General features: G+C 35.9%; 2 protein-coding genes across 2 annotated transcripts in view; one reads left to right on the top strand and one right to left on the bottom strand.

Moving 5' to 3' along the window:
* The window catches only part of LOC129257734 (uncharacterized), a 30386-nt gene extending 14918 nt beyond the window's left edge, over nucleotides 1–15468 (top strand). Inside the window, exons 7-14 of the mRNA XM_064096507.1 lie at nucleotides 1515–1753; nucleotides 2246–2309; nucleotides 3967–4097; nucleotides 5262–5380; nucleotides 6113–6245; nucleotides 6786–6882; nucleotides 10327–12513; nucleotides 13275–15468. Of these exons, the coding sequence (XP_063952577.1) occupies nucleotides 1515–1753; nucleotides 2246–2309; nucleotides 3967–4097; nucleotides 5262–5380; nucleotides 6113–6245; nucleotides 6786–6882; nucleotides 10327–10376 (833 nt within the window). The 3' untranslated portion in view covers nucleotides 10377–12513; nucleotides 13275–15468. The remainder of the gene's footprint in view (nucleotides 1–1514; nucleotides 1754–2245; nucleotides 2310–3966; nucleotides 4098–5261; nucleotides 5381–6112; nucleotides 6246–6785; nucleotides 6883–10326; nucleotides 12514–13274) is intronic.
* Nucleotides 13852–25644, bottom strand: LOC129256509 (uncharacterized). Its single transcript, XM_054894692.2, has 6 exons — nucleotides 24871–25644; nucleotides 21368–21539; nucleotides 19648–19784; nucleotides 18975–19055; nucleotides 18157–18404; nucleotides 13852–16731 (listed from the first exon to the last, which is right to left on the bottom strand). Exons 1-6 carry the CDS (start codon nucleotides 25528–25530, stop codon nucleotides 16653–16655), a joined length of 1377 nt encoding a protein of 458 aa, XP_054750667.2. The 5' UTR covers nucleotides 25531–25644; the 3' UTR covers nucleotides 13852–16652.
* Between the last annotated feature and the right edge of the window lie 1571 nt (nucleotides 25645–27215).

Genomic DNA, 27215 nt, shown 5'->3' with positions numbered 1-27215 from the left:
GGATCCCAGGAAGGCTATTGATTTTGAGGTCCAAAGGTCAAGGTCACAGTGACAGGTTTTCATCTTACCCTTCTCAAGTCCTTGTAAACGTGATAACTTTAGTTTAACTTAACCTAGGCTCATTTAATTTGGTGTGTATGATACTAACATGAATCCCAGGAAGCCTCATGATTTTGAGGACAAAAGGTCAAAGTCACAGTGACGTTTTCATCTTACGCTTGTTAAGTCCTTGTAAACGTGATAACTTTAGTTTAATATAACTTAGGCTCATATGATTTAATGTGTATGATACTAGCATGGATCCAAGGAAGCCTATTGATTTTGAGGTCAAATGTCAATTCACTACCTTCCACTTTTCTTGCTTGGCCAATAACTCCATTTTCCGTGTTACAGGTGGGCATATTATGTGCCCGCCCTAGCGACACTCTTGTTAGACTTAGTTTTTATTTTGTTTGTAAGAAAAGCAATTCATCTATTTGCTGATGGATTACTGGTATGTGCATCCTGTAATGTGTAGCAGTGTCTGTGTAGTGGTTAGAACTGACTTTTGTTTCTCACCTCATACATTTATCCAGAGGATAGTGTGTTTGAATCCCACCATGACCTTAGCAGCCTTTGGCAAGGCATAAGTCTGCTCTTTGCCTCTCTCCACCCAGGTGTTTAATATTAAACAGGTAGAATGACAAAAAGCAAAGATGGATAATGCTGAGGGTTAGAGCATATACCCGAAAGCTCCTCAGGGTGTGGAGAACGTGTATACATTGTGTGTAGGCAAGCTAGAATCTGTGGACTTTGGTGATAATACCACATGAGAGATGTTAACCTAATGTATGTATAAAAGGGGAATCCAACCCAACTTGAAAGTTTAATAGAGGAAAAAGGCAAATTAGACAAAGCAGGTAGGTGACGTTTTTGTTAAAAAAGTTATTTTGGAAACGTCAAATAGGCCACATTGATGATGTGATGGGACTACTCTTCCATTATTTTATTGTAAGCTATATTGTTTATCCATATGTCTGTATATATCATGTTGTAAATTGAATGTAAATCAGTCTAAGGCTGCTATTTTCTGTGTATATTTGGAATAAACCATTCAATAAATTTAAAAAAGGAATAAATAGATAAATAAATGAATGATAATAATAATAACAGTAATAACAATAATGATGCTACTAATAATAATAATAATGCAACATTCAGGTAAGAAAGAAAAATTGAATATTTAACACATATTAACAGTTTCTTTACATGTATTTCAATGGAAAAAATGTTTAAAGAAACATGGTTGAATCCTTAGATTGGCAATGTGATGGAAACTTCAAATATTTTAATGAAAAGTCACACTTTTTGTTATTTTGTCGATACATTCTCTATCAACCTCTATTTATTCTGTTTAATAGACCACAGTACTGTATAACAATGAGGAGAATATATGAATGTTTCCAATTTTGTTATTAGAAGCTGATGAAATAGGGATTTACCGAATTCATTGCCTTTTTACCATTATTTTTCAGGGGAGAAGAAGTTGATATATCTGCCTTTCATGGTGAATGGTGCACAGGTTGGTATCATACCACCAAAAATGGTAGAAACATTAGCATCACAACAAGATATCTTTGAACTGAAAAACAATGAAGTCCACCTGTCTTCTACATTGAGCACGTATGCAGAGAGGACTGCTCGGGTTGGAGAGTTTTTGTCTACATGTCGTAAGTCGGTTGACTTTATAACTCTCCAGGGATGGCGGAATGAGGTGAGATTGAATGTCTCATTTTGGATGTTGTGGAATGTCAGTACATAACACATAGATAAAGTTTCAGCAATTTCTTAATGTCTGTTAATTAGATGTCATTTCTGAACATGACCATTAGTTTGTTTTGTTATCTATAGTTTGAGAAAGTGAAAATAAAGAATTCAAATGAATACAGTACGATTTTAAAAAATAGCCAATTTGCATTTTTGAATGTGATTGATGATAGCAGGAATGATGGAGCATTATGGGATTTGTTTCACAAAAAAATTATACTTGACTTTCTCATGCACAATCTCATTAATACTGTCTTTATTGACATGGCTAGCACAAGGGCCAACTTCCTTTGACAATGTAGCTTTTTTACATTACGTTCGTTTTGAATATCACACTTGAGCTTATACTAACAAATGAATTAGGTTCAGTAGACGTGGGGTAAATTATCTCCAGTTAAGTTTCTGTAAGCTTTTTTTTCATTGTCAAATTGTATCTTAGAACTATGCTGTCAGCAGATCATACTATGATACCCCTCTATTTGAAATGGAACGATCAGCTACGTGTAAGTCAATTTAATTATTGTTTGAAATTTAATGTATGAATATGATTCATGGTAAATAATATAGCATTGAATACAGATGTGATGTGTCATACTTACATACAAACATATGGAAACAAAAATGTAGAATATTTTGCATGGTCAATTTTAATGATCTGAAAAAAATGGAACAAGAATCGCACTGATTTATTTGGGGTTTTTTAATCGGACGTAAAGTAAGAAAGTTGTGGCATTTTATGATTTTGTTCTGATGTTTCCATTGCAAGTGGTATGGGCCAAACACTATGTCTTCTGTATTTTATGATAGGCCTATGTGACATGTGTAGTTTTATTTGGTATATTGTACAACATTGTTCAGTTTCTAAAATTCTTCCTGAAATTACCGTTGTTGTATAATTGTGATGTAATCAAGAGTTTCTTTGTTGTATAATCTCCAAATTTAAAAATTCTATGTTTTGTGTAATCAATTCAAGAGAATTAATGGGTGTTTGAGATCAGATTATCAGCTTCACACAAATTTTGTAAATAACTGTTTTGTGAATATGAAATTTTAAAATGTTTTAACTATCATTTAGCGTCAAATTTGGATTTAAGATTCAGCATTATGCTTGCTTGTTTGTTCTCCATTTATTCAATTCAACTTGAGTGGACTGGATAGGATTTTAACTATATGAACCTTATCCATAGTTGTTATTATTTCATTTGGTAAATCTGTGGGCTTTGTGTGGTGTAATATAGAAAAAAATAAGTGGTTTTCCTTCTGTGCTGTTGTTGTGATCCAGCCAACCTTTAAGATACAGTCATACAATCTCTTACGCTAAGTTACTTCTGCTGCGGATAGATACAGATAAATGGATGCATCACAGACGCAGGCATCCGCAGGGTTGTTAAGTAGATGTAGCTCTTTGTGATTGATCTTGTGGTAAACATGCGCAAGACACATTTTCGCATGTGTCAGAAATTGCGTTGCCATCGTAATCTTCATCAATATTCCTGATTTTTTTTTTGAAATTATGTAATGAATCTTTTTTTTTTTTCAAGATTTATCAGTAATTTGATGGCAAGCCAGAAATCTACATGTACTTGAGTTAATTCAAAATTTATTTAAAATCTCACATTTTAAAGGGTATTTACTTTGGAAGCATAACTTACGAAAAGGTGTTTTCTTGGTGAAGATCAAAATATACACTAATTAGGCAGGGAATGTTGAGAAATTGCCCTTTTTTTATGCAGTGATGGACACAGAGCACTGTATGACTGAGGCATTAGGTAGGTATGGTGGTGTATAAGTTGGATAATAGTGGTAGATTACGATGACATTGCTTAGTAGTGGTATTTTGCTCAATCAATAGTGATATTCTGTCATTAATAGATCCACCAGATCTCGCCCACAAGGGTTTTATTGTTTAAGAGTGCCCTCTAATCATTGTCAGTAGTCCATCTTATGTTCCCTGCTTCTGACCATCAGCTCTTTCTCAACATACCACCACCCCCCCCCCCCCCCACCATTTTTTTTGTCTAATTATACCACACAAGCCCCCCAAAACACTATGGATAAGGCTGGTACATACTGTGATGGGTGTCAAAATTTTGGGGGGACTTTGATAAAGCACCAAAGATTATATTCCAGTGCTACATAGTTTTGTTAATCATCCCCCAGGTCTATTTGGAATCGAGCAGTATGGAGTTCATATTAATGGTTACTGCAGACATCCCACAGAAGGTATTTGCATGTGGATTGGAAAGAGATCACCCAACAAGCAGACTTACCCTGGGAAACTAGATCAAATCGTAAGTCTTTAACAACAATATGATTCATGTTGATGAGATACACTCAATGTCATTTTTTCTGATGATATGTGATCTGCTACCATTAAAAAAGTCTCCCAAAATGAATCTTGCGCATCTTTGAGACCAAATTTGCGACAAAATTATGCAAATTTTTGTAAGTGCATGTCAAAACCAACGTTGCTCCAAAATGTGATTTTGTGTATGAAGTAAATGCAAATAGTGCTTACAACCAAAATCATAAATGTATGATTTTTATTTTTGCTGGTTAAATTAGATTTATTTTATGCTATTTATGATTGTAAAAGTGTCCACAGGCCTGCGGATCGTGTTACAACTCTGGCGGAATGAGGATATGGTTCCAAGTATGGACGATATCTGCCGTTAAGAATAATATGTGCCCGTGGATACCGTATCCGCTGGTGGAACCAAATCTGCCGCTACACCCCCACCCAGACTGTAGACCATGAAGGTGTTTCTCAAAGAGTTGGGTCGCACTTAAATGCCGACCCGTACATGATATGCAATGCGCATTATTATTGATCAATACACAGTAGTGCGTGTCCTCTTGTCATGATCTGACCAATGCGGTCATGCCTTTTATACTGCACGCAAATAGGTATTTAAGTGTGACTTAAATCTTTGTTAGACACCCCCCCAGATCCACCAAAGATCCATGCAATTTGAAAATGTGAATTCACACCATTCACTAGCAACAGCTAGGCTGTATGCAGAGAATCTGATTTGCCCATTTAGGGTTATTTTTTGAGTAGTAGAAATTACCAAAGATGATGTACCTGCAAGTTTGGATATCTCATCTCTGAAGATTTTGTAAGGGGTTGGCTTGCCAAATTCATTTAGAAGTATTTTCAGTCGTTTTGTGTTATGCGGGAAAATGTAACGTATCAATCCCATTTCGATTGCAAAGTATTTTACTTGGTATGTTTATTACATCCAATTTCAGGGACAAAGTGCTGTGAACTACTATCTAAACTGGCAATGTGTGACTGCCTGTTTTTAGATTTATTTAGAAAGTAGATTATTATCATCACATGTAGGTAGTGCTTCTAGTGTTGATTTGAAAGCTCATATTAATTTTGATAATATCGAAGTAGTCTTAGAGTCAGGTAAGAATTATGAAAATGTCCTGTTTTGTTGTATACAAAGGCTGCCGGTGGGTTACCAGCTTGCTTGGACATCAGAGAATGTATGATGAAAGAGAGTGAAGAGGAGGCTAGCATACCAAGGGATATCAGTTCAAAAGCTCTTCCTGTTGGTGCAATAAGGTAAGAAATGGATGGATGGATTGGATGGATGGATGGAGGGAGGGAGGGAGGGAGGGAGGGAGGGAGGGAGGGAGGGAGGGAGGGAGGGAGGGAGGGAGGGAGGGAGGGAGGGAGGGAGGGAGGGAGGGAGGGAGGGAGGGAGGGAGGGAGGGAGGGAGGGAGGGAGGGAGGGAGGGAGGGAGGGAGGGAGGGAGGGAGGGAGGGAGGGAGGGAGGGAGGGAGGGAGGGAGGGAGGGAGGGAGGGAGGGAGGGAGGGAGGGAGGGAGGGAGGGAGGGAGGGAGGGAGGGAGGGAGGGAGGGAGGGAGGGAGGGAGGGAGGGAGGGAGGGAGGGAGGGAGGGAGGGAGGGAGGGAGGGAGGGAGGGAGGGAGGGAGGGAGGGAGGGAGGGAGGGAGGGAGGGAGGGATGAATGTAATTTAAGATACAATAAAATAGTGTGAGGATGCTAATTTACCATGAGACATCAGCTCCAAAATATAGTGAATGAATGGTTGGATAAATAACTACATTTATGTCAGAAGCTTACAATTCAACAGCATGTAATCTAAGTTCCAGTTGATTTCATCTTTAAAATTAATGAAAAGAAAGAACAAGCATGAGCAAGAATTATCAATCTATTAATGATTTTATGTCTGATATGACACAATGAACACGTCAATAATGTCATAGTCTTGAAAATTAATATTTTTAATGTAATTCTTATATGTGTCTTTCTTCCACACTCCTGATGAAGTTATTTCTTTGAGGATGAACGAGGCCTCTTTCCAGAAACTCAGTTCGTCTTTGATCTAGAACTACCAGTTGATTTTCAACCTAAAGTGAAGGATGGTGAAGTTAGTGAGTTCTACCTCTGGCCTCTCAGTAAGGTAAGAATTGTTGTGCAAACAGTTTACCCAAGTATGAATACACAGTCACAAAAAAAGTTGTACATTGCCCAACCTTTACAAAAAAAATCATAATAGTTACACATTTTTGATAGTTTCATGGCTTTTTCTAGCCCAAGTTTATACATTTCTTGTGACCCTAATCATCCTTTTTTTCATTTAGGTGCTTCTTTCAGTAAGAGTTGTTTAATCTACAAAGATCAGACTTCAGTGTTAGCCAATGTGAATCAAAATGATTGAGAATCTAATATGGCATTTATGAAAAGGTTGCCAGGCATGGATACAATTATTTGTCACCTATAAACAGGTTTTTGAACCATATACCCAACTGTGACACTCAAAATGACGGGATGAATTAGTAAGTCAGTGCCACAGATGAAAAAAAAATCACTCTGCACTTCAGCTGCTTTCTGGAAAATTAATATCTACCACCAATAAAATACAGGAAATAATCATTTACAAAAATGATAAATATCTTCTTCATTCAACTTGCTGATTAATTCTTTATTTTTCTGTGTCTAGGTGAAGGAAGAGATAGCAACAGATAGGTTTAAACCAAACTGCAGCCTTGTATGTTTAGACTTCTTAATAAGACACGGTTACATCAATCCTGATGATGGTAAGGTCATACTCAGAATTCTGTATATAAAAGCAAAGTCTACCTAAAGGGGTTATCTCACCGGGTGCATGCCCTGTTTTTTTTTTACTAGTTTGCAGCTCCAGTTGCAGAGACATTTCCAGAAAATTATGTAGTGTCTCAGGAGTTCCAAGGGAATTTGAAGATGTTCAATTTTTTTAGAGTGTTTTCAGTGTCCAAGAAGTCTACATCAATTTCGGAAATTATATTGATGTATTAGAGATTTCGCTGTGACTGATGAGGCTTCCCAGAAACACCTCTCTAGACTTATTCAGACCAATTTCAAATATCAGGAAATTTACCTTGATCTACCCTGATCAGAAAATACCAAGTACTTTTGCCATTGTGGAAGCAAAATACTCCTGAAACTTTACCTCCTAAGTAGAAGATACTTGTCAAAATTACAATAATATTTGCGGGGATTTTTCCAATGTCACAGTTATTCTTTCAGTGTATGTCTTTAGACTAGCGAGCAGTTGGTCTTGTCTGCTAATCAGACCATACTGTGCATGCTTGTATTTGTGAGAACTTGACCCAAATGGGTCTGCTTCAGGTCGGTAATTAATTATTGGGTATTTTGAGGTCTGAACAAGTTGTCATAATCTAACAGGTATTCTGGTGATCAAGTTTGTCTGAATACCCCTTCTGTGACCCCCAATCAAATTAATAAGCCTGATCATGGTTGTAAAATGCGCACGAACTTTCTAAATTGCATGGATCTTTGGTGGATCTGGGGGGTGGTGTTTCATAAAGATTTAAGTCGCACTTAAATGCCTCTTTGCGTGTGGTAAAAAAGGCACGACTGCACTGGTCAGATCATGACAAGAGGATGCGCACTAAGATAAACCATAAAGTTGGTTTTCAAATTCACTGACATAGGCATTTGCAGAGCTGCCAAGTAGTACGATTTTCCTTATTTAGTACGTTTTTGCAACCAAAATACGGCAGTACGTTTTTTGTATTAAAAAAAAAATATATATATATATATATATATAATATTTTTTTTTTACAAAATCGAAATTTATTGAGAAAAATCATCTCTATATGTCTCTATTTCATAAAACGTACACAAATATGGTTATTAGATCAATGTAATTTCAGGTAACTTGTTTTTTTTTCAATCATTTTGTAAAAACCAGGGTGAGATATACACAAGTTTCAATGTGTTTTTTTTTTCATCTGCAAGAGCAGTGCACATTTTAGCTTGCATGCAGCTTGAGCGCCGTGATGGGCGAGTGCGCCAAGCATTTTATTATGAAATACACTTTTTTTGGGAAAAATACAAAATATTTATCTCACACGGTAAAAATACTTATTTTTTTTGTCAAAATACTGATTTTGGGGGATAAGAATACTGAAAATGCAAAATACAACTTGGCAGCTCTGCATTTGTGATTTGATGATTATTCATGTATTCCTTTTAAAATATTCTTTTCATCACATCCAAGCTGAAGAGTAACAAAGTTTTCATAATCACTGGTATTTGTCAGTAGCCCAAACTAAATTTCCAAACTTTACCCCTGATGTACTATTCTACTCACCTTGTCTATACACTGCCTTTCATTTTTATCCGCCCGTCCTACAAGACGTATTATAGTATCACGCTCGGTGTCCATCCGTCCGTCCGTATGACTGTCCGTTAACTTTTCTTCAACGCGATAACTTCAGTTTGACTTAACCTAGGCTCATATAATTTGATGTGTATGATACAAGCGTGGATCTCAGGAAGCCTATTGATATTGAGGTCAAACAGTCATGGTCACAGTGAAATATGTTCATCTTACCCTTGTGAAGTCCTTGTAAATGCGATAAAATTAGTTTAACTTAACCTAGGCTCATATAATTTGGTGTGTATGATACAAACATGGATCCCAGGAAGACTATTGATTTTGAGGTCCAAAGGTCAAGGTCACAGTGACATATGTTCATCTTACCCTTCTGAAGTCCTTGTAAATGCGATAACTTTAGTTTAACTTAACCTAGGCTCATATAATTTGGTGTGTATGATACTAGCATGGATCCCAGAAAGCCTAATGATTTGAGGTCAAAAGGTCAAGGTCACAGTGACATTTTTAATCTTACCCTTCTGAAGTCCTTGTAAATGTGATAACTTCAGTTTAAGTTGACCTAGGCTCATATGATTTGGTGTGTATAATACTAGCATGGTCCCAGGAAGCCTAATGATTTTGAGGTCAAAAGGTCAATGTCACAGTGACATGTTTTCATCTTACCCTTCTTAAGTCCTTATTAAACTTCAGTTTAACTTAACCTAGGCTCATTTAATTTGGTGTTTATGATACTAGCATGGACCCCAGGAATTCTATTGATTTTGAGGTTCAAAGGTCAAGTCGTCGCCTTCCACTTTTCTTGCTTGACCAACAACTCCATACAGGCAGGCGTACTATGTGCTCGCCCCAGCGACACTCTTGTTAGAACTTGAATGCTTTGCAGGGAAAGCTTACGCAACATCTCCATTTAAAACTGTTAGTGCTCATCCTAATGAAAATTTGCAAAGGTCATTTGAGAAATGTTGATCATGAGCTAACCTTGAACTGGCTTTTTGACTTCTCACATAGAGACAGCTCCAATAAGTCTCCTGGAAAATTCTCTTTAGTTAGAGCACAAACTTTTGCTTATTTTCATGGAGATGAATTGGAGACTTATTTACAATTAAAAACACAAAATTATTTAAAAATAAAAACACAAAGCCATGGCTTGTGAGATAATTTCTTAACTGAATTAAATTGAATATGTGAAACAATAGATTTTTTTTAATTCGCAAATCAGTTTATGTACTATGTCAAATTCTGCAGTATTTGTTATTGTGTAATAGTGATAAACATTAAATGGTAAGCTGCTAATGTCATTGGATCTCTTTAAAAAAGTATGGTATTAGATAGCTTCCTATACGCAACATTTCCCTTGGAGAAGGAGACTGAGACAAGACACACTGTCTCCAGACATGTCTTTTGATACCATACCATGATTATTACTGTATTATATGGACTCCCTTATTCTTAGATGTAATATAATTTCCCTGTATCAAAATAAGCATAAAGCTATAATGATCTTACACAGTCAAAACTTCTTGAACTGAATATTGAAATGTTTACTAAATTCATTTCACATAATTGAATTACTAGTATTAGCCATTATCTAGACTGTGTATTTTCATGGTAACACAATATTGAGATGATCAATTTTGATGTTGGTTGCATTTAATCATCGATAATACCAATCATGTTGCTAAAACCAATGTGATTCAGCTTTGTAAGTATGATTTATTTCTGGAATGGGGGAGGGGGTTAGCCAATGAAATGGACGGTCCCTGTATTACACACACAACATAAATTACAAATTTAATATCCAAAAGACTAATTGAGAGAATATAACGCATAGTATATCATTTCTCTATTCCCATCACAGAACCTCATTACTTGGATTTCCTGTCAAGTCTTCATCAAACTCATTTCTGAAGCATCAACTTAGTTAAGGTCAACCTTTCATCACTCCTGGGCAAACATATCCTGAAGGAACACTTAACGTGAAACAAAGCTTTCACCAATCCAAAACAATTGAAACCATGAGGAACAACTCCTTTACTTGGGTGAAGCAAGTGTTCTACCACACTTGGACAAATAATATCCTGAACCAACACCTTACGTGAAGCAACATTTTCAATGCTCAGAAAAACACAAATTCCCTGAAGAACAACATGTTACTTGAAGCAAACGTTCCACCACTCCTTGACAGCTTGAATTCTTAAGTAACATCTCTTTTTATAGATGAAACAACTATTTCTCATCATCCTTTAACCTGTTGGCAACTGATTTTCAATGACTTGATAGAGAGAACTGGGGAGCATTTCATCAACATTTTCGTCTAACAAGTTGTCAGCTCTGACAACTTTCCTTGATTATTATGGGCTGAGAGGCACCGTTACCACAGTAACTGTTGGATAAAACAGTACTTGTCGTCTGAAAAGTCCTTTCATGAAAGGCTCCCCAGATGTGAAGTGTAAGAAAATATTTTCTTGCACTATAAACCATAGGGTCCAGGATTCAAATTCAACTCAATATACAACTAATGTCTATTGGCTTAAATAGCCAGACAAATACATATTTTCATGCTCTGTACAAAAGTGTTAGATGGTAACTGGGGCCCGGTTGCATAAAAGTTACTATTATGGTAACTTTGCCATCCAATGGTAACTACCATGGTAACAATGGTCAACAGCCAATCAAAATCAAGGACTCGATGAAAGTTACCAGTGGTTACCAAAGTTTTTGTTTTTTCTGTATTTTTTTGTGCTTTTTTGTCAAATGTGGGCATTATCTTCAGAGATATTCATATGACAATACTTGTGTAGCGCGTTTGAGATTCATACATACATGGTTATCACAGCTTTGGGAAATTCGCAACTTTCTTATCGTATTTCTTTTATGATTCCGACTAATTTTCAGCATCAAACTAGGATTCTCATACATATGTCAGAAATGTTTGCTGGGAAATTGAATTTTCCTCATAGTGCCCTATTACTATAGGGCAAAGCATCTACCTGTCAAAAGCAAAGGATGGCTGAAGCCTGTGTCAGACCTGCCAACCAGTACGTTTTAGCCGTATTTAGTACGTTTTTGCAACCAAAATACGGCAGTACGTTTTTTCTTTGAAAAATACGTTTTTTGTAAAAAAAAATAATAATAATTTTTTTTTTTTTTTTTTTTTTTTAACTAAATCGTAATTTATTGAGAAAAATAATCTCTATATGTCTCTATTTCATAAAACGTGCACAAATATGGTTATTAGATCAATGTAATTTCAGGTAACTTGTTTTTTTTTTCAATCATTTTGTTCAAACCAGGGTGAGGATATACACATGTTTTAATGTGTTTTTTTTTCATCTGCAAGAGCAGTGCGCATTTTAGCTTGCATGCAGCTTGAGCGCCGCGATGAGCGAGTGCGCCAAGCATTTTATTATGAAATACACTTTTTTTGGGAAAAATACATTTTTTTTAATCACAGAATACAGTTTTTCATTCCCAGAGGTTGGCAGGTCTGCTGTGTTATGTGTAAATGTGTACCTCACTGTTCCATAGATACAGGCTGCATTACAGTTGAAAACACTCTGTCCCTTAGATAGGACATTAAATGAAGGCCCTGTGTAGAGAAGACCTTTACATGTTAAGAACCCACTACAGTATTCATATAAGAGTAGGGAGAAACCCTGGTGTTATGATAGCACTCCCCCTTAGAAATCAACCCCTATCCTGCTTATTGGGAACTGAAACGAATCAAGCAGCATTACCTTGAATGAACAGGTTTTCATAATAATCCGCACCAATCGCAAAGAAATTTCCAAATGGCGGAAATGCCTTTGATGTGACCTAGTGATGTCTAGTTGTAATGACAATCAGCTGGGAATATATCTGGATATTATGAACTAATAATTTAGTACATGGGCACAATATGAATATGACAAATCTTGCGGAGGAGGTACGTGTATGAATATTGTGGTCTCTAGTCATATAGTATAGCTGAACCCTGGCTGGGCTATTGTGACGTATCAGACAGACAAAATACACATTTGTCTTTTCTCCAAAAGTCCCCATTCAGGTTAACCCTAAATAGACTGGGCTATTTTGATGCCTATGAAGACTGGGGGGGGGGGGGGCTGATTCAGCCCCCCCCCCTATGATCTAGGCCGTCGACCGCGCAATCGCGACGAAAATTGGCACGTGCGTTACCCATGGCATAATCTCCAAGACTGTAGGATCAAATTTTCAGAAAAATCTCATAATTCATTAATTATGCTAATTTATGCGTAAAATCAAAGATTTGCTCTAATTAACTAAATAAGGCCTCTAAACTGCTAATTTTTTATTCAGAGACTCTTTGTAGGATTCTGATCAAATGTATATTTAAAAAAATTCAATATCACAATTCTTTTCTTATGTATTTTATTGTTTTTAAAATTTCTTATGTATTTCTTTGTTTTTTTACTTTTTGATTTATATTGTTTTTTAAATGGAAATTGTCCGTGACTTTATTCTTACCATAAACAAGATGAAATTAATTGAGTTTGATATAGTAAAATTGAAAATAATGATACATTTATGAATTTTGGCTAAAAATACAATTTGCATTGGATTTGTACACAAATTCGCGTTTTTGAGCAATTTTGGGTCGACATGCACTTACGAAATGTTGCGTAATTTCGGAACCACGTACCCGGGCGTCGCAAATTTGGTCTCAAAAGTTGCGCAAGATTTGAAAGGAAAAAGTCATAGAACAGCGCGGCGCCAGCTTTTCACATTACAGATTTATCGCGAAAAATTTCGAGGGGGGGGGCTGAATCAGCCCCCCCCCCCCCCCAGTCTTTTTAGGGTTAATACTTATATGTATTCAGATTATACCTCAAATGCTCTTTGAATATCATTGTTCATCATTCTAAATGCACCTCAAAACTTTCAAATGAGCATCCTGATCTGGCTCACGAATACGCCTGAGCATTGATTGATAGTACTCATAATAAATTCCAAGTATTTAAAACGCAATTTGAATGTAGAGAAGCCCATTTCATAAATGACATACAGCTATTGTAACTTTGTCATTATGACAACTACCATGGTAACAGGGCTCAGCAGCAGCCAATCACAATTAAGTTTACCATGTTATTGCAAAGTTGCAATAATCGTAACTTTTTATGAAACGGGCCCAAGGTGCAGCTAAAAGTTTTCATTTTGGACAAATTCTGCTTTAGCGTGAGGTGAGGGGCGTTGCAAGAAACTTGTGTTTGATCGTTGCACTTGATTCTTGTTCGATTGCAACCTCCCATGGCAGTATATTGGTCTTCAGTTTTATAAAACAGTTACTGAAAATGTTTGCAACTGCAACCATATTGCCTGTCCACTTCATATCAAACCAGAATCAGTACAGAGAACACCAAGAAAATTTGAATCTTATTTTCCTTTTTATTATACGTTCGAGCTCCGCATCTAAGATTTGCCAGAGACACTTTGTGTGTTCAAAATATTGTATATATTATAAAGTATCTTTATCGTTTATCTATACGTAAAGTGCCGTTTGTGTATATACATGTACATCCCAGAGATTCTATTGGTAAACATTTAAATTGAGTTCTGGATATGTTGCCGTGTTATTGGAGGTCAGTTTGTTTTTTTGGCAGTGTCAAAAAGGCAACATGCAAAATTGCATGCCATGGTTGCAGAAAAACCATTCTGAGCCCAGGGGGTGTTTCACAAAACTGTTTCTAAGTTTTTAACTGTTTCTAATAACTGTGTGAACAAATGAGATACCCCTTCCTTGTATCATAAAAATGCATCCCTGATCAAACTGTATTTTGATTATAATTTCTTAATGAATCTTGATGGTGTTTTAGAATCAAACTGAATTTTAATCTTGGTAATACAGATCTGATTCCAACTGCTGCTTGTACTAAGGGATGGAGAATCTAACTTTAGTTAAGCACCACAAAAAGTAATGTTAGCTGCTGTACATAGAGAATAACTCATTTTACTCTGATGTTATATTTTTGGTGTCAATTCAACACCTATGTTACAACACCTTTAGTTAATATAAAACTCTGGTGTTATGTTCAAACTCTTAAGGTGTAATTTCTACACTTCAGGGTGTGTTCCTGTAGGGACATCCCAGTGTTTACATTAGTGTTTACATTGAAGAACGTGTAACAAGTGACTTAAAAACAACTTTATAAAACACCATCCAGTTTCATTAAGATATTATCATTAACAAATAATGAAATTCAATCACAAATTTGGATTCAGCCAATTTCTTCAAATTGGAGGTTATCAGTGGCATGTAATGATTAGGCCAATAATTAGGACCATATTTTACATGAATATGATATGGCAATAAAGGCAACATTATGACAATACCAAACGAACTGCTGACAGCTCAATCATGTAATACTAACAATGCTAAACTAATACTAAAATGCTAAACTCAATACTCATTGATATGTTTTTAAACTTAAGAGGAGTCAATATGAATTGACACATTAACATGGTACAATTTGTGAAACAAACCATAATGCAAGCAACGTGAACACTTATATCTACAGAGTTTAGATAACACATTTGTAACCTGTATTCTAGAACATGAATATTTCATGGGATTTTCCTTTCACAATTTCCTTACCCTCCACAAAATATGTCTTAAAATTGAGAAATGATCTCATAGGACTGTCCCTAATGCATAAAAATTTCATATTGTTTGGATATTATAATTTTACATGGAAACAAACACTCTTTATATTATTATTAAGTTCTTTGTTTTAATACGTAATGCATCTAAACATTTATTGCCATTTTGTACCGATTTTATTTTTATATTTGTAAACCCCGACTCGTGAGGAGAGCTTCATAACAAAACTAGTTTTTCTTTTAGTCATCCTCAGGCACTAGTCGGTGGTAATTTCTTCGTCTTGTACATATTCTAGTCTTTTGCCTGCCTGGAAATGAAATAAAAAAGTAATAAATGAAAAAAATAATAAATAAATAAAAGGTGACTTGAATCCTTCAAATCTTATGATTTTTTTTAGACCTTCATGCTTACTGGTATCAATTTTTCTCAGTATTTTGAGCGTTGACCAAATAACTTTCCTGTTCTCATGAATCATGTCTTGTTAACAACATTGAAATATTTACATATTTTGAAGTAGATCAATCAAACACTTATGTAGATATACATTGCTAAATATAACACAAATGACTGAGGAATAAGGGTGGGCCAAAGGGGAAACTATGGGCCCACCCTTATTCCTAAGTCATTTGTGTACATGTGGTAGTGGTAGACATGTGAAGGGAGAAAAAAACAAAACATGGAGATATAAATGAGAGAGATCTATGTGTGGGAAAGTTAGGATGGATTGCTACTTGGTCTACTTGATGTACTATCCCATTGGTCTCATCCAACATGGTCTAATCCGAGTTTGTCTACAACTAGTTCATATACAAACTTTTTGGTCCAACTGCTTGTAGGCCATTTGCAATTTTGTCCTAATTTCCATTTCTGCTGTGGTGTCTACTTGGAAAAACACCACTTGGACACAATGATGAACTGTTTACTGAATAAATGTTCATTTGACTGAGTAATGACAAAATATTAAAAAGACCAAGTGGAAATTAGACCATCTGGTCATTAGAATAAATGAGAGTATAATAGAGCTTGGATCAAACTCTGATTAGATCAAATTGATGAAGACCAGTGCCAACCGCACAAAAACGTTGTTAGCCTAACGGAGCGCTAACAGAAAGCCCAGTCACATCTTTCGAATTTTGAAGTCAAAACGTTTATTTCAATGTTAATGCATTGTACATTAGGCATCCGTCGCTGCCACATTACTGGTTGTAACGGGGTCTCTGTTAGCGTATTGTTGGTGCTAACAATGTTTCTGTGCAGTACTGGTGGTTTTAGCCATGATGTTAGCCAATAAATATCATTTAAGAAAATTCAAATTAAAAGATCCCAGACAGAACGTCTTCCACTACAGAAAATAATCAGTAAACTGTATGGTATATACAGTTGTCCTCCAATAAAGTACAGATTTAGCATTTAAATTTTTAATAATAATGGTTCCCGATGTCCATCCCCCTTCCCTTAGTAAATTGAATCTTAAATGATAGTCATCTCCCCCGCCCCCTCTGATGACATTGTCCATTTTCAATGGTTTCAACTGAAGTGTTGTGGAAGTGATTTCATCTGCATGTAATCTAGATATCATCTATCTCCTTTCTAATGGCGTCTTGGCACATGAACTTAAACACACTCTTCCAGTTGGGATGGATCAGACTGAAGAAAAAAGAATAGTAAATTCTGTAATATTAATTGAATATATATATATATATATATATACTTACATTGATGTAAGCTAGTTGATTTTTAGGCTCAGGACCCTGTAACATATAGAGATCTATTTTATATTGTCAGATAATTGTAACTTTTGAAATTAGTTTTTTTTAGTAAACTAACAAAGTTAAATAAATTAAAGTAAATATTAATTTCATCATTTAGATGGCATGCGTGTATGCCTCATTTTGAATTCTAGTAGAGGTAGTTCCATCTCTTTCCAGTGGTCATACCCTGTTTCCCTTTTCCTTTTTTTTTTTGCTCTTCATTAACATCTTTCGATTTCTTCTCCATTGTCATCACGAAAAGAAAAGAAAGTGAAAAGGAAAGAAAAGAAAAAGAAAGAGAGAAGGGTGAAATACATTATTTCTGAATACTATGTCAAAATCTATCACAAAATTGGATTTTTGTATTAAAAATGTCGACATTATTCCCCACTCGCTTCGCGCACTCGCAATTTTTTATAGATTTTGCCCAATACGCCATATTTGGCCCCTCAAAATTTTTGCTCATTACGCCTCTGATCTAATTATTAGTATTTTAGTAGTATCTCCAGTCTAGGAGGAGGATGAGAAGGGGGGCAGTGCTCAAACGGTTTCCACCTACAATGGCAGCTAGTGCCCTCTTTCTATACAAAAATATGTTTTAAAAACGTGTTGTTGTGGATGATGTCGGTGTACACAGTCGGTTTAAAGGTTGTCAAAATCGCCAAACTCACAGAACATACCACAGGGTTAATATGAAAGCGGCATTATTGAGGGAAAGCATGAGTAAATAGTGCATGAGCATAGTGTTGCAATGGCAGTGCCTTGTCCTGGTCACCAGTTATTTAAAATTTATTTTGTTTAAATTCTTTTAAAATTTCGTTTGTTTTCATCTGATAGAGTTACATATTCAATCATGTATTACGGGAACTTCCATGACTGCACGAGGGCAAAGAAAAATGAAAAACTTAATGCAATGCCCCTTCAAGACTATCTAAAAAAAAATATGCTGCCGAACACCGACGCTATGTTTTCCATTACATAATTCAAGCAAATTCTTATCTTTTTTCAAGGATGGGTTATTTCTGAATAGGGAAGATTCAAGTGCACTTTGAGTGCTGGTAATAAAGGGCGTCCATGCATGAATTATGTTTCATTATTTTCCGACCTATCCTCCCGAAGTCTGGTAAATAATAATTTCCTTGTAGAGAATGCAGCCGTATGTTTTATATTGTACCTGTGAGGGGAGCCTTGCAGTGAGCCGCCTACCACACCCTTTCCTTTCTGACAGACTTTTGATACCCCCCCCCCCTTTTTTTTTGTTGTTGCTTATTTGATTTTTTTTTTTTTTGCTTCCAGAAATGTAGTTGACCCAATGTAATACCTGTCTAATACTTTGTACAAGTTTGGAACCAGCATGTAGACATCGGTAGCTGCGTAGTCTATCATGTCATTACTTAGAGGTCGTCGAGCCCAAAAGTTTCTGATATATTTCATCTTCTTCTTTATGTCCTTCTTGTTCCCGATGTCCATATCTTCTCCTATAATCTCACAAAGATTCTGGAAGCTAATCCTTGGTCTCGGTCTACTTCCAGCGACTTGGCACTGATTCTGGAGGACCGCATAGGCAATCTAGAAACAAATAATAAAAATACCAGCATAAATCAAAAAGCATTCAGTTGAAAACAAATTTTTATTCCACTGATTATTCAGCATTTAGTAGTAAATTTCCCTCTATTTTACAAAAATCCAATAGCGTTGAGGCAGCAACAAAAACAAACAGGAGGGAATCAAGAAGGTTTATGTTTAAAAAAAAGTCCATTTACTATATCAATTCACAAATATAAACGACGAAGGCACAGCCCATGGGTGTTATGAGCAAAATATTCGGGGAACATACCACCCCCCCCCCCCCCCCGCCAGGATCAACATCGGTGTACGTACACTTCACGACCACGACTCAGTTCGAGGACTAGCCTGGCAAATGCGGACTCGAAATTTTAGGGTCGTCAAAAACAAAGGATCACTTGAGGTAAAATATAACAGTTGTCTACATGAATGAATACACAATGCCCCTCAACTAGCATTCCAATGTTAAATTAGGACTAAAACAAATATGTATGGAGACAAATTCATAAAGCAAGGTATAAATTTTAAGTTTTACTATTTTTGGGGTAAGTGTTTGTAGAAATAATTACCCACCGATGTATCAAATGTATTTGTCAGGGTGATACCGTATTGATGAAATAGAGCAGCAGCGTCTTTTCTACAGTCATGAATCACCTCGAGAGAACAAAAGTGATTTGGAAGAAATTTAATAATAATTGAATAATAGTCATATTCACCCATTGAAACCATATGAAAATATCAAAATAGAATTTTCGTAATTGTTGATTAATTCAATTATAGAATTTAATATCGCCCACCTTTTTAAACAAATAAGCACGTCGTGTGCTGATACACGTGATGTTTTTGTATGCAAACATTTCTTCTAAAAGTGTGCATAAACTTTTATATTATTATTATATTACAATCCGCCGAAGTATTCACCTTCCTACATATATAAAGTCAAACGGCCCTTGCAGAAATACAAATAAAATGAACAATCGTAATAATTGCTTTTCTCTGAACAAGATGGGATGAGAATTGTCAACTATCGAATGAATGTCGAATGAATACAAATAGGCCTACCAATAAGAAAGAAAATGTGCAAAGAATGTCTACAGGACGACTGTCATAATCAAATACTCTTTATCAAATTGATTGAAGTCATAAATACTCTTTATCAAATTGATTGAAGTCATAATGACTTTTTGAAAAGCCGCTTTAAGCGACCAGCAAGGGGGAAAGAGTTTTTTTTTAAGTCTAAGCAAACCTTTAAGATAGCATCGCTTTGAAGGAGTTCTGCAAGAAGCCCATCTTCAAAAATATAAGGACATCGAAATACATCAAAAAGATAAACTTTGCCTTCCATCGTGGCTAGCTGTACGAGAGTCAAACGACCGGTCTTACCTAGAAAAACATTTGAATATCATAGCATCATTAGTTACAATATCGTTCATAAAGTGGGAGAAAGTTGATCATATATAAAAAAAAACATACAAAATGAAATGGTCAATTATTAGGTTTTTGTACAGGGTTTCTTTTTTTAAGTTTGGGGATAATCAGCAACCACGCCCCTGGATTTACGGCCTGTGCGATTTTGAAGATTTTGAATTCGTTTGATACCCCCTTTGGGTACGAACCCCTTTTTGGGTACGTATACAAGATCTAAAACACTTGTACAAAATATGGCATCCACCCGTTTTGTAAAATTACTTGTTTTTAAGTGTATTAATCTTTCTGAATACCCTTTTTACAAAGTGCAGTTTTCCTTACCACTTTCATAGTTTTAATACTATCCTATATTTCAACAAATGAAAGTACTTCATATTCCTTAAGCATTGCTTTATATACACAGTAAAAACGCTGTTTAAGATTTTATACAACGCTGTTTACTATATGAACCTTACAGTATTTGTTTAACCGTTTAAACAATCATTTTTAATTTATTGAAAATTAGATATTGAAAATTAAACTTTGTTGCTTAAGATTTAAACACTTGTTTAAACTGTTTAAACAATTACTGTAAGGTTCATATACTAAACAGCGTTGTATAATATTTTTTTACTGTGTATTTCAAATCAGTATTTTTTTCAAAAATCAGCATATCTTTTTTTTTCTTAACATTCAAGTAAAATAAAAAATTATTGCAATGCCATGTGTGTTTGTGTGTGATTGCAGTAGATGCAATTTGTTGTGATGGTGGAGTGTTCTAAGGCCAAAGGGATGCACAGAAATTTGGGGGTTTCGGTTCCCAACACACTTGACTGATTACGTCATCGAGCTATATCAACAATATTGTGATAATCATACAGGCTGTCAAAGGCAATCAACAATCAGTATGTACATAGGACATGTAGGAGACGCTATACACGGAGGCAGCAGACCCGGTCCCTGAGCTCAATGATTTTTTTTTAATAAAGCCTACTACCAAAAAAGAAAGGCATACAGACGTATACAATTTCATACAGACGTATATACAATGCCTCCGTGTATAGCGTCTCCTACATATCCTATATATATATATATATATATATATATATATATATATATATATATATATATATATATAAATGTGTAAAGTTATACATGTACAACAGCATTGGCAACTCTTTTTATTTAAATATTGTAAAGAAATGGATGAAGAGATATATATATATATATATATATATATTCAAATTAACGAAAAATAAAGGCGTTGTCACTCTTCAACACAGTACGCATGGCCGTACGCAGCAGGGGCGGTCGGGCAGTTACAGCCAGGTATATTGAAAAATAATTTTTTTTTACTGAGAATTTTCACCAAATTTACCAAAGGTGTGCACGAAATCCTTTCACTTCGCTCCCTCTCTTTCCATTTTATTTGAAAATTCTTAGGTGCCCCCCCCCCCCCCCGAGGAACAAAAATATTTGCGTACAGACGTATACAAAATATGTTTGCGCACAGACGTATACAAAGCCATAATCATAAAAAAATTGTAGGAGATACTTACTCAGCGAACAACCTTCACAATCTAAAGCAACTACCAGGCCGGGATTCGAACCGGTGTCGTGCAGTCTCTCGGCTGTTTCGAGGAGTGGTTTGAGGACCGCGTACCCGTCCCGGACTGTTTCGATAACTCTACATTCACTTAAAGGGTATGACCGCGTCCATTGTGGAATCGACTATAAGAAAGGATTTGGAGAACAATAATTCATTAAGACAGGCGCGGTTCTAGACTTAAAGTTTTTTTTTCGGGGGTGGGGCTTCTGAGGGGGGGGGGGCTTAAGAAATATTCAACGTTAATTTGATAAATACTATAAATACATTAGTACGTTAGAGAGTTTATTAGGGTAAGGATTTTAGGTTAGGGTTAGGGAAAGGTAAGGGCTAGGGTAGGGTCTAGGGTTAGGGTAAGGGCTAGGGATAGGGTTAGTGTTAGGGTTGTGGTTAGTGTTAGGGTTAGGGTAGGGGTTAAGGCTAAAATTAGGGTTAGGATTCGAGATAACGCTAACCCTATCCCTTACCCTAAGTGCTAACACTCACCCTTACCCTAACCTTAAATTTAACCTTAACGCTATATGAAATATGAAATCTATGACTCTATGAAATATGTTTTTTAACTCAGCAGACGACGTTTTTTAGGTAAATGAGTAAAGGTTTGACTTTGATCATTTGAACCTAATTTCATGGTCCAATATTTACGACTTACTTTTATTTTTTAAGAATTGGCAATTGAGTTATTTGGTATATAACTGTTACTGTTCAGTCCACTTGTAATAGGATCATAAATTCTTTATTATTATCATTTATCCGGTTTATAGATACAACTTTTTGATATAACCTTTTTAACATAAAAACGCACCTGGGATTCCATACGTGTCGTATGAAACATACCAAACGTTTGACACGTATTTAGAGAACATTTGACAGGTTTTTACAAGAAAAACAAAAAAAAATATGCCAGCAACTAAAGGTGATCAAGTACTACCAAAACCTTTTATGACTTGAATTCACATCCTGTTATAATATAGATTTTAAAAAGTAATGTGGCGTATACGGGACGCAGAAAATGGCTTTTTGGAAACCTTAAGTACTCTAAAAATCTATGAGTTGCACATATAATTTTTGTAAAAAATTGAACTCAAATTGATATTCAATATCACTCAAGAACAAATACATATTTGAAAAAATGCAAAATAATTATTCATGAATAAATAGAGCCAATTAAAATCTTCGAGAACATTGTGGCGTACGGGACACTCAAAATGTGTCTTACGGACATCTCTAAATTGAAGCCAAACTTTCTTACTTTATGTTTCTTTGACTTCTTCAATCACTTTATTTGGCTGATAATAATGATAATCCTATTAAACTAAATACATTTATCAAACAGCTATTGGCTGAATATTTCTGTCAATATATCACAAACAAAATAATGTGTTGATCAGGACACTTGCCTGTTGCATAGGATTTGGTGGGTTTTAAGTCTTGACCTTTGACCCTGGAGAGCTGGAAAAGGTCAACGACCTTAACATTTTACAATATTGACGCGTAGCATTTCTGATTTATGAACCTGTAGGCTTCTAGTGTAAAAATTGCAATACAATTAATTTGAGCACGATGCATTTCCATGAAGTCACCAAAATGACATACTAAAAGTCCAGAAAAATCCATTTTGTGGAAAGATGTCTAATTTGCATAATTCCAAAATGGTGACTATCGTGAGAATTTTTGATGATTATTGATAGTAGTACAAACATTGTTCTGATCATAGCATTTTCAATATCATAAAAGCATGAAACTTTAACCAGTGTTATATCTTACCATATAATTCATCTTGAAAGCAAGATGCTAGTCAAATTTGACCTCCGCTGAACTCCAGAGGTCAATGACCTTAAGGTCAATGACCTCTAAATATCAGAAAATTGATGTTTTGCATCATTAGTACATAATAAATATGTTTATAATGAAAACAAATTGATTCAATACTGACTTTCAAGGTATCTTGATATCTTAGAAAGAATTTGGTGGGTTATAAGTCTTGACCTTTGACCTTGGAGAGCTGGAAAAGGTCAATGACCTTAACATTTTAGAATATTGACACGTAGCATCTCTGATTTATGAACATGTAGGCTTCTAGTGTAAAAATTGCAATACAATTAATTTGAGCACGATGCATTTCCATGAAGTCACCAAAATGACATACTAAAAGTCCAGAAAAATCCATGTAGTGGAAAGACGTCTAATTTGCATAAATCCAAAATGGCGACCATCATGAAAACTTTTGATGATTATTGATAGTAGTACAAACATTGTTCTGATCATAGCACTTTTAAAAATTATTATTGAAGCATTGAACTTTCATCAGTTTTATATCTTACCATATGCTTCATTTCAAAATTAGGATGCAAGTCCGATTTGACCTCCGCTGATCTCTAGAGGTCAAATAGCTTAAGGTCAATTACCTCAAAATATCAAAAAATTGATGTTTTGCATCATTAGCTCATGATAAAAATAGTAAAAATGAAAACAAAATTATTCTATATTGACTTCTGAGGTATCCTGGTATTTTAGAAAGAATTTGGTGGGTTGTAAACTTTGACCTTTGAACACTGGAGAGCTAGAAAGGGTCAATGACCTTAACATTTTGGAGTATTGATGCTAAGCATCACTGTTTTATGATAAACCGGCCTCAAGGTGTAAAAATTGTAATACTATTTCTTTCAATACATTGCATCTCCATGAGGTCTTCAAAATGATATACCAAAAGTCCAAAAAAATCCAAGTGGTGGAAAAGCGTCTTCATCAAAAGTGATCCAAAATTATTAATCGTAGTAGTACAAACACTGGTCTGATCATAAGATTAAAGCGTTAAAATTTCGTCACTGTTACATTTTATCATAGGTTTCATTTTAAAAATCGGATGCAATTTAGAATTGACCTGTGCTGAACTCTAGAGGCAATGACCAAAGGATTATTGACGTCGGAATATCATAAAAATGTATGTTTTGCATCATAATAATTCGTGAACTTATAAGGTCCCTTGATACATGAGAAAATTTGCGAGTATTAAAATTTCTATCTTTTGTATTTTATTATATGAAATATGAAATATTCAAATTTTCTCCTCATTGTCAAGTGAAACAATTCCTCCCTAAACATCATGTGGAATTAGCATTGTTTAATACTATATGGTTTAGACAAGTTAATCTTTATTTTCAATTCTGTAAAAAATGAAATATTACAAAATTCAAACAATGAAGAACAGAAGAAATAGTGAGAGATGGACATCATCGACTGTCTCATTTGCTTGTCACGGAATTGTGCATATCACTATTTTGTGAAAAATAAGTGAAAATTTTAAATTTTAAAAACTTTCTTATTTTACATCTGATTTTGATAAAATTTTCAGCGTTACGCTCGTTTGATCTATTTATTCGAATTAACATTTTTCTGGGGTGGGACTTGACCTTAAAAAAATCTATCTAGATCAGAAGCAAGGTAAATTCTTACCGAGCACTTTTCCGTCAGTTCTGTCTTGAAAGTTTGGTCATCAAATCCCCTGTACATACACACTCTGTTTTCATCATCCATGTATAAGTACTGAGGAACAGTGCGGATAAAACTCATCAAAGCTCTTTCTGTCTTGATGTACAATTCAAACACCCCACCGAGATCATTGCCGTGCTCATCGACCATTTCATGGACGAGCTCGACGGGAATCTTGGACCATCTTTGTAATAATTCACTCAATATTGAGACGATCTCGCCGACGCGACTATGAGGTACGTGGCATTTATGCTGTTGCTTAGGCCATCGAGGAGGTCCCTGTTTTCTGCACACGAGGTAATCATTTACAACATCGTAGTGCGGTGGTCGCTGATCAGAGTACAATCTTACGCGTGAAACCTTCCATTGTCCCGTCTTTGTCTTGTCTTGTTTGATACTGACCTGGACTTCGTCACCAACGAAGAGGAAATCATCCACATTATTGACAATCTTCTTGATATCAATAGCCTTCCGGAGAACGTTTAAACCAGATAGATTTGCTTGAAGTATTTCACAATTCGACGTCCATACGGTGAATGTGGCAGAGGTTTCATCTACTCTTGAAACCCTTGCTAGAAGACATTCATAGGATACAACTTGTTGTTGTTCTGAATGAGACGACATTGCCTCAGTTGATGAGTATCTATCCCTATAGACAGTAAATATCAGCACTGTGTTCTGGCTTCAACTGTTTGAAACATACCGGTAATAATTGTTTGCAGTGAGCAAGTTGTGTGTACGATCATGATTGCGACACTACATAGTGTTTAACAATCGACTTGATCGAAGGTCTGCCGAGTTTCGCAATATCCTGTGGGTAAATAGACCCCCTTTCGAAATAACGGATAGATGAGTCGCATTTATAAACTAAATGAGTGGAAAGAAGTATTGTTAGCTTGTTGAGATATCATGAAATTTCGACCCCCCCCCCCCCGCCGAAAAGAAACCCAATTCTACCAATAGGCCTACAAAGAAAAATGTAACAGGCCCATGCCCTGCAAAGTCCACATTGTAAGCTAACATTATTTATTGATAAGGATAATCATAATCAGGGGTCGCGGAACGGTTTTCAAAGTTGGGGGGGGGGGCTGAGCCAAAAGTGCAAAAAATCACAATCATATGGTAATTTTTTCGTTTTTGTACACGGTTTTGGAAAAAAGTGGGGGGCTGAACCCCCCCCCCCCCCCGCTTCCGCGGCCCCTGATAATAACGGTATCGGATATTGGTTATTATCTGTAGTTTTCATGACACACGCTGTAGCCTGATTACTACTTAGACTACTTAGACTATCCTTGTCAAGGATACATGAACCTTAATAGAGAGGTTTTGCACACTCCGCAGACGCTTTCTGGAACGTAGGAAAACTATTGCAAAAAACTATTGTAAAAAATGTTGACGAAAATCGGTGAATCAAAACAATCGTTCGTGACCAACGACATAGTTACAATTTATAGTCAGCTTAGAATTTTTCGAATATTAGCCATCCCGATTCATCAATTTTCGGCAAACCGCTCCCAGGTGCGAAAACACGCTATTATTTCATAGTACCATCATAATAAAACGAAGGGTATAGAGTATAGACTAAGTCTGGGAAAACCATAGGGTTAAATACGTACGGGGAAAACCCAAATGGGGAATCCCCAAGATATAGCTTATCGGATAAGCCTATATCGTGCGCACTGTGCCCGTACATGTGATTTATTGGGGGGCGAGGGGCCCGCCCCCCCCCCCCCTATTGGCGGAGCAAAAAAGGAAAGAAAGAAAAAAGGGGAAAGGAGGGAAAAGAGATGAGAACAAAGAAGAGGAGGAAGACGAGTGAATAAAATAAGATGAAGGGGAGACTTGGAAAATAAAAAGAATCTTTCACGTCATCGGTGGCGTAACAGGCGGGGGGGGGGGGGGGCAGGGGGCAAGGTGCCCCCTGGCGGATTTCACCGGGAAAATAAAAAGAAAGCTAGAAAAGGGAGAAAGAGAGAAAGGGAAAGGGAAAGAAAGAAAGAAAATGAGGAAAGGGGGAAAGGAAAAGGGAAAAATGAAAAGAAAGGAAGAACATAAATAGGGAAAATTGAAGGAAAGCGGGAAAAGGAAGGAAAGAAGAACACGTGAGGAAGTACAAATATCGTGAAATACTAATACATTAGCATGATTAGCAAGAGAGGGGTATAAAATCAAAAGATATGACTCAATGGCAAGGGCAAGAATGGCGGGAAAATGGGAGAAAGAGGCAGAAAGAAACGGGAAATGAAGGTAGAAAAAACCAAAGCTTAATTGGAAAATCAGAATATAGAGAAAAGGGACGAGAAAATAAA

This window comes from Lytechinus pictus, chromosome 3 (assembly GCF_037042905.1).
Source record: "Lytechinus pictus isolate F3 Inbred chromosome 3, Lp3.0, whole genome shotgun sequence".
In the NCBI taxonomy this organism is placed as follows: Eukaryota; Metazoa; Echinodermata; class Echinoidea; order Temnopleuroida; family Toxopneustidae; genus Lytechinus; species Lytechinus pictus.
Note: the sequence above shows the minus strand (reverse complement) of the source record. Positions and strands in the feature narration are given on the sequence as shown.

Excerpts from the sequence above, each read along its gene's own strand:
- LOC129256509 (XM_054894692.2), bottom strand. The coding sequence starts at position 25,530 with ATGTCGTCTCATTCAGAACAACAACAAGTTGTATCCTATGAATGTCTT. Across the intron at positions 21,540-24,870 it reads AACTGACGGAAAAGTGCTCG|TCGATTCCACAATGGACGCG; the intron begins GTAAGAATTTAC and ends CCTTTCTTATAG. Across the intron at positions 16,732-18,156 it reads TTGTACAAAGTATTAGACAG|TCTGATCCATCCCAACTGGA; the intron begins GTATTACATTGG and ends TTTTTTCTTCAG.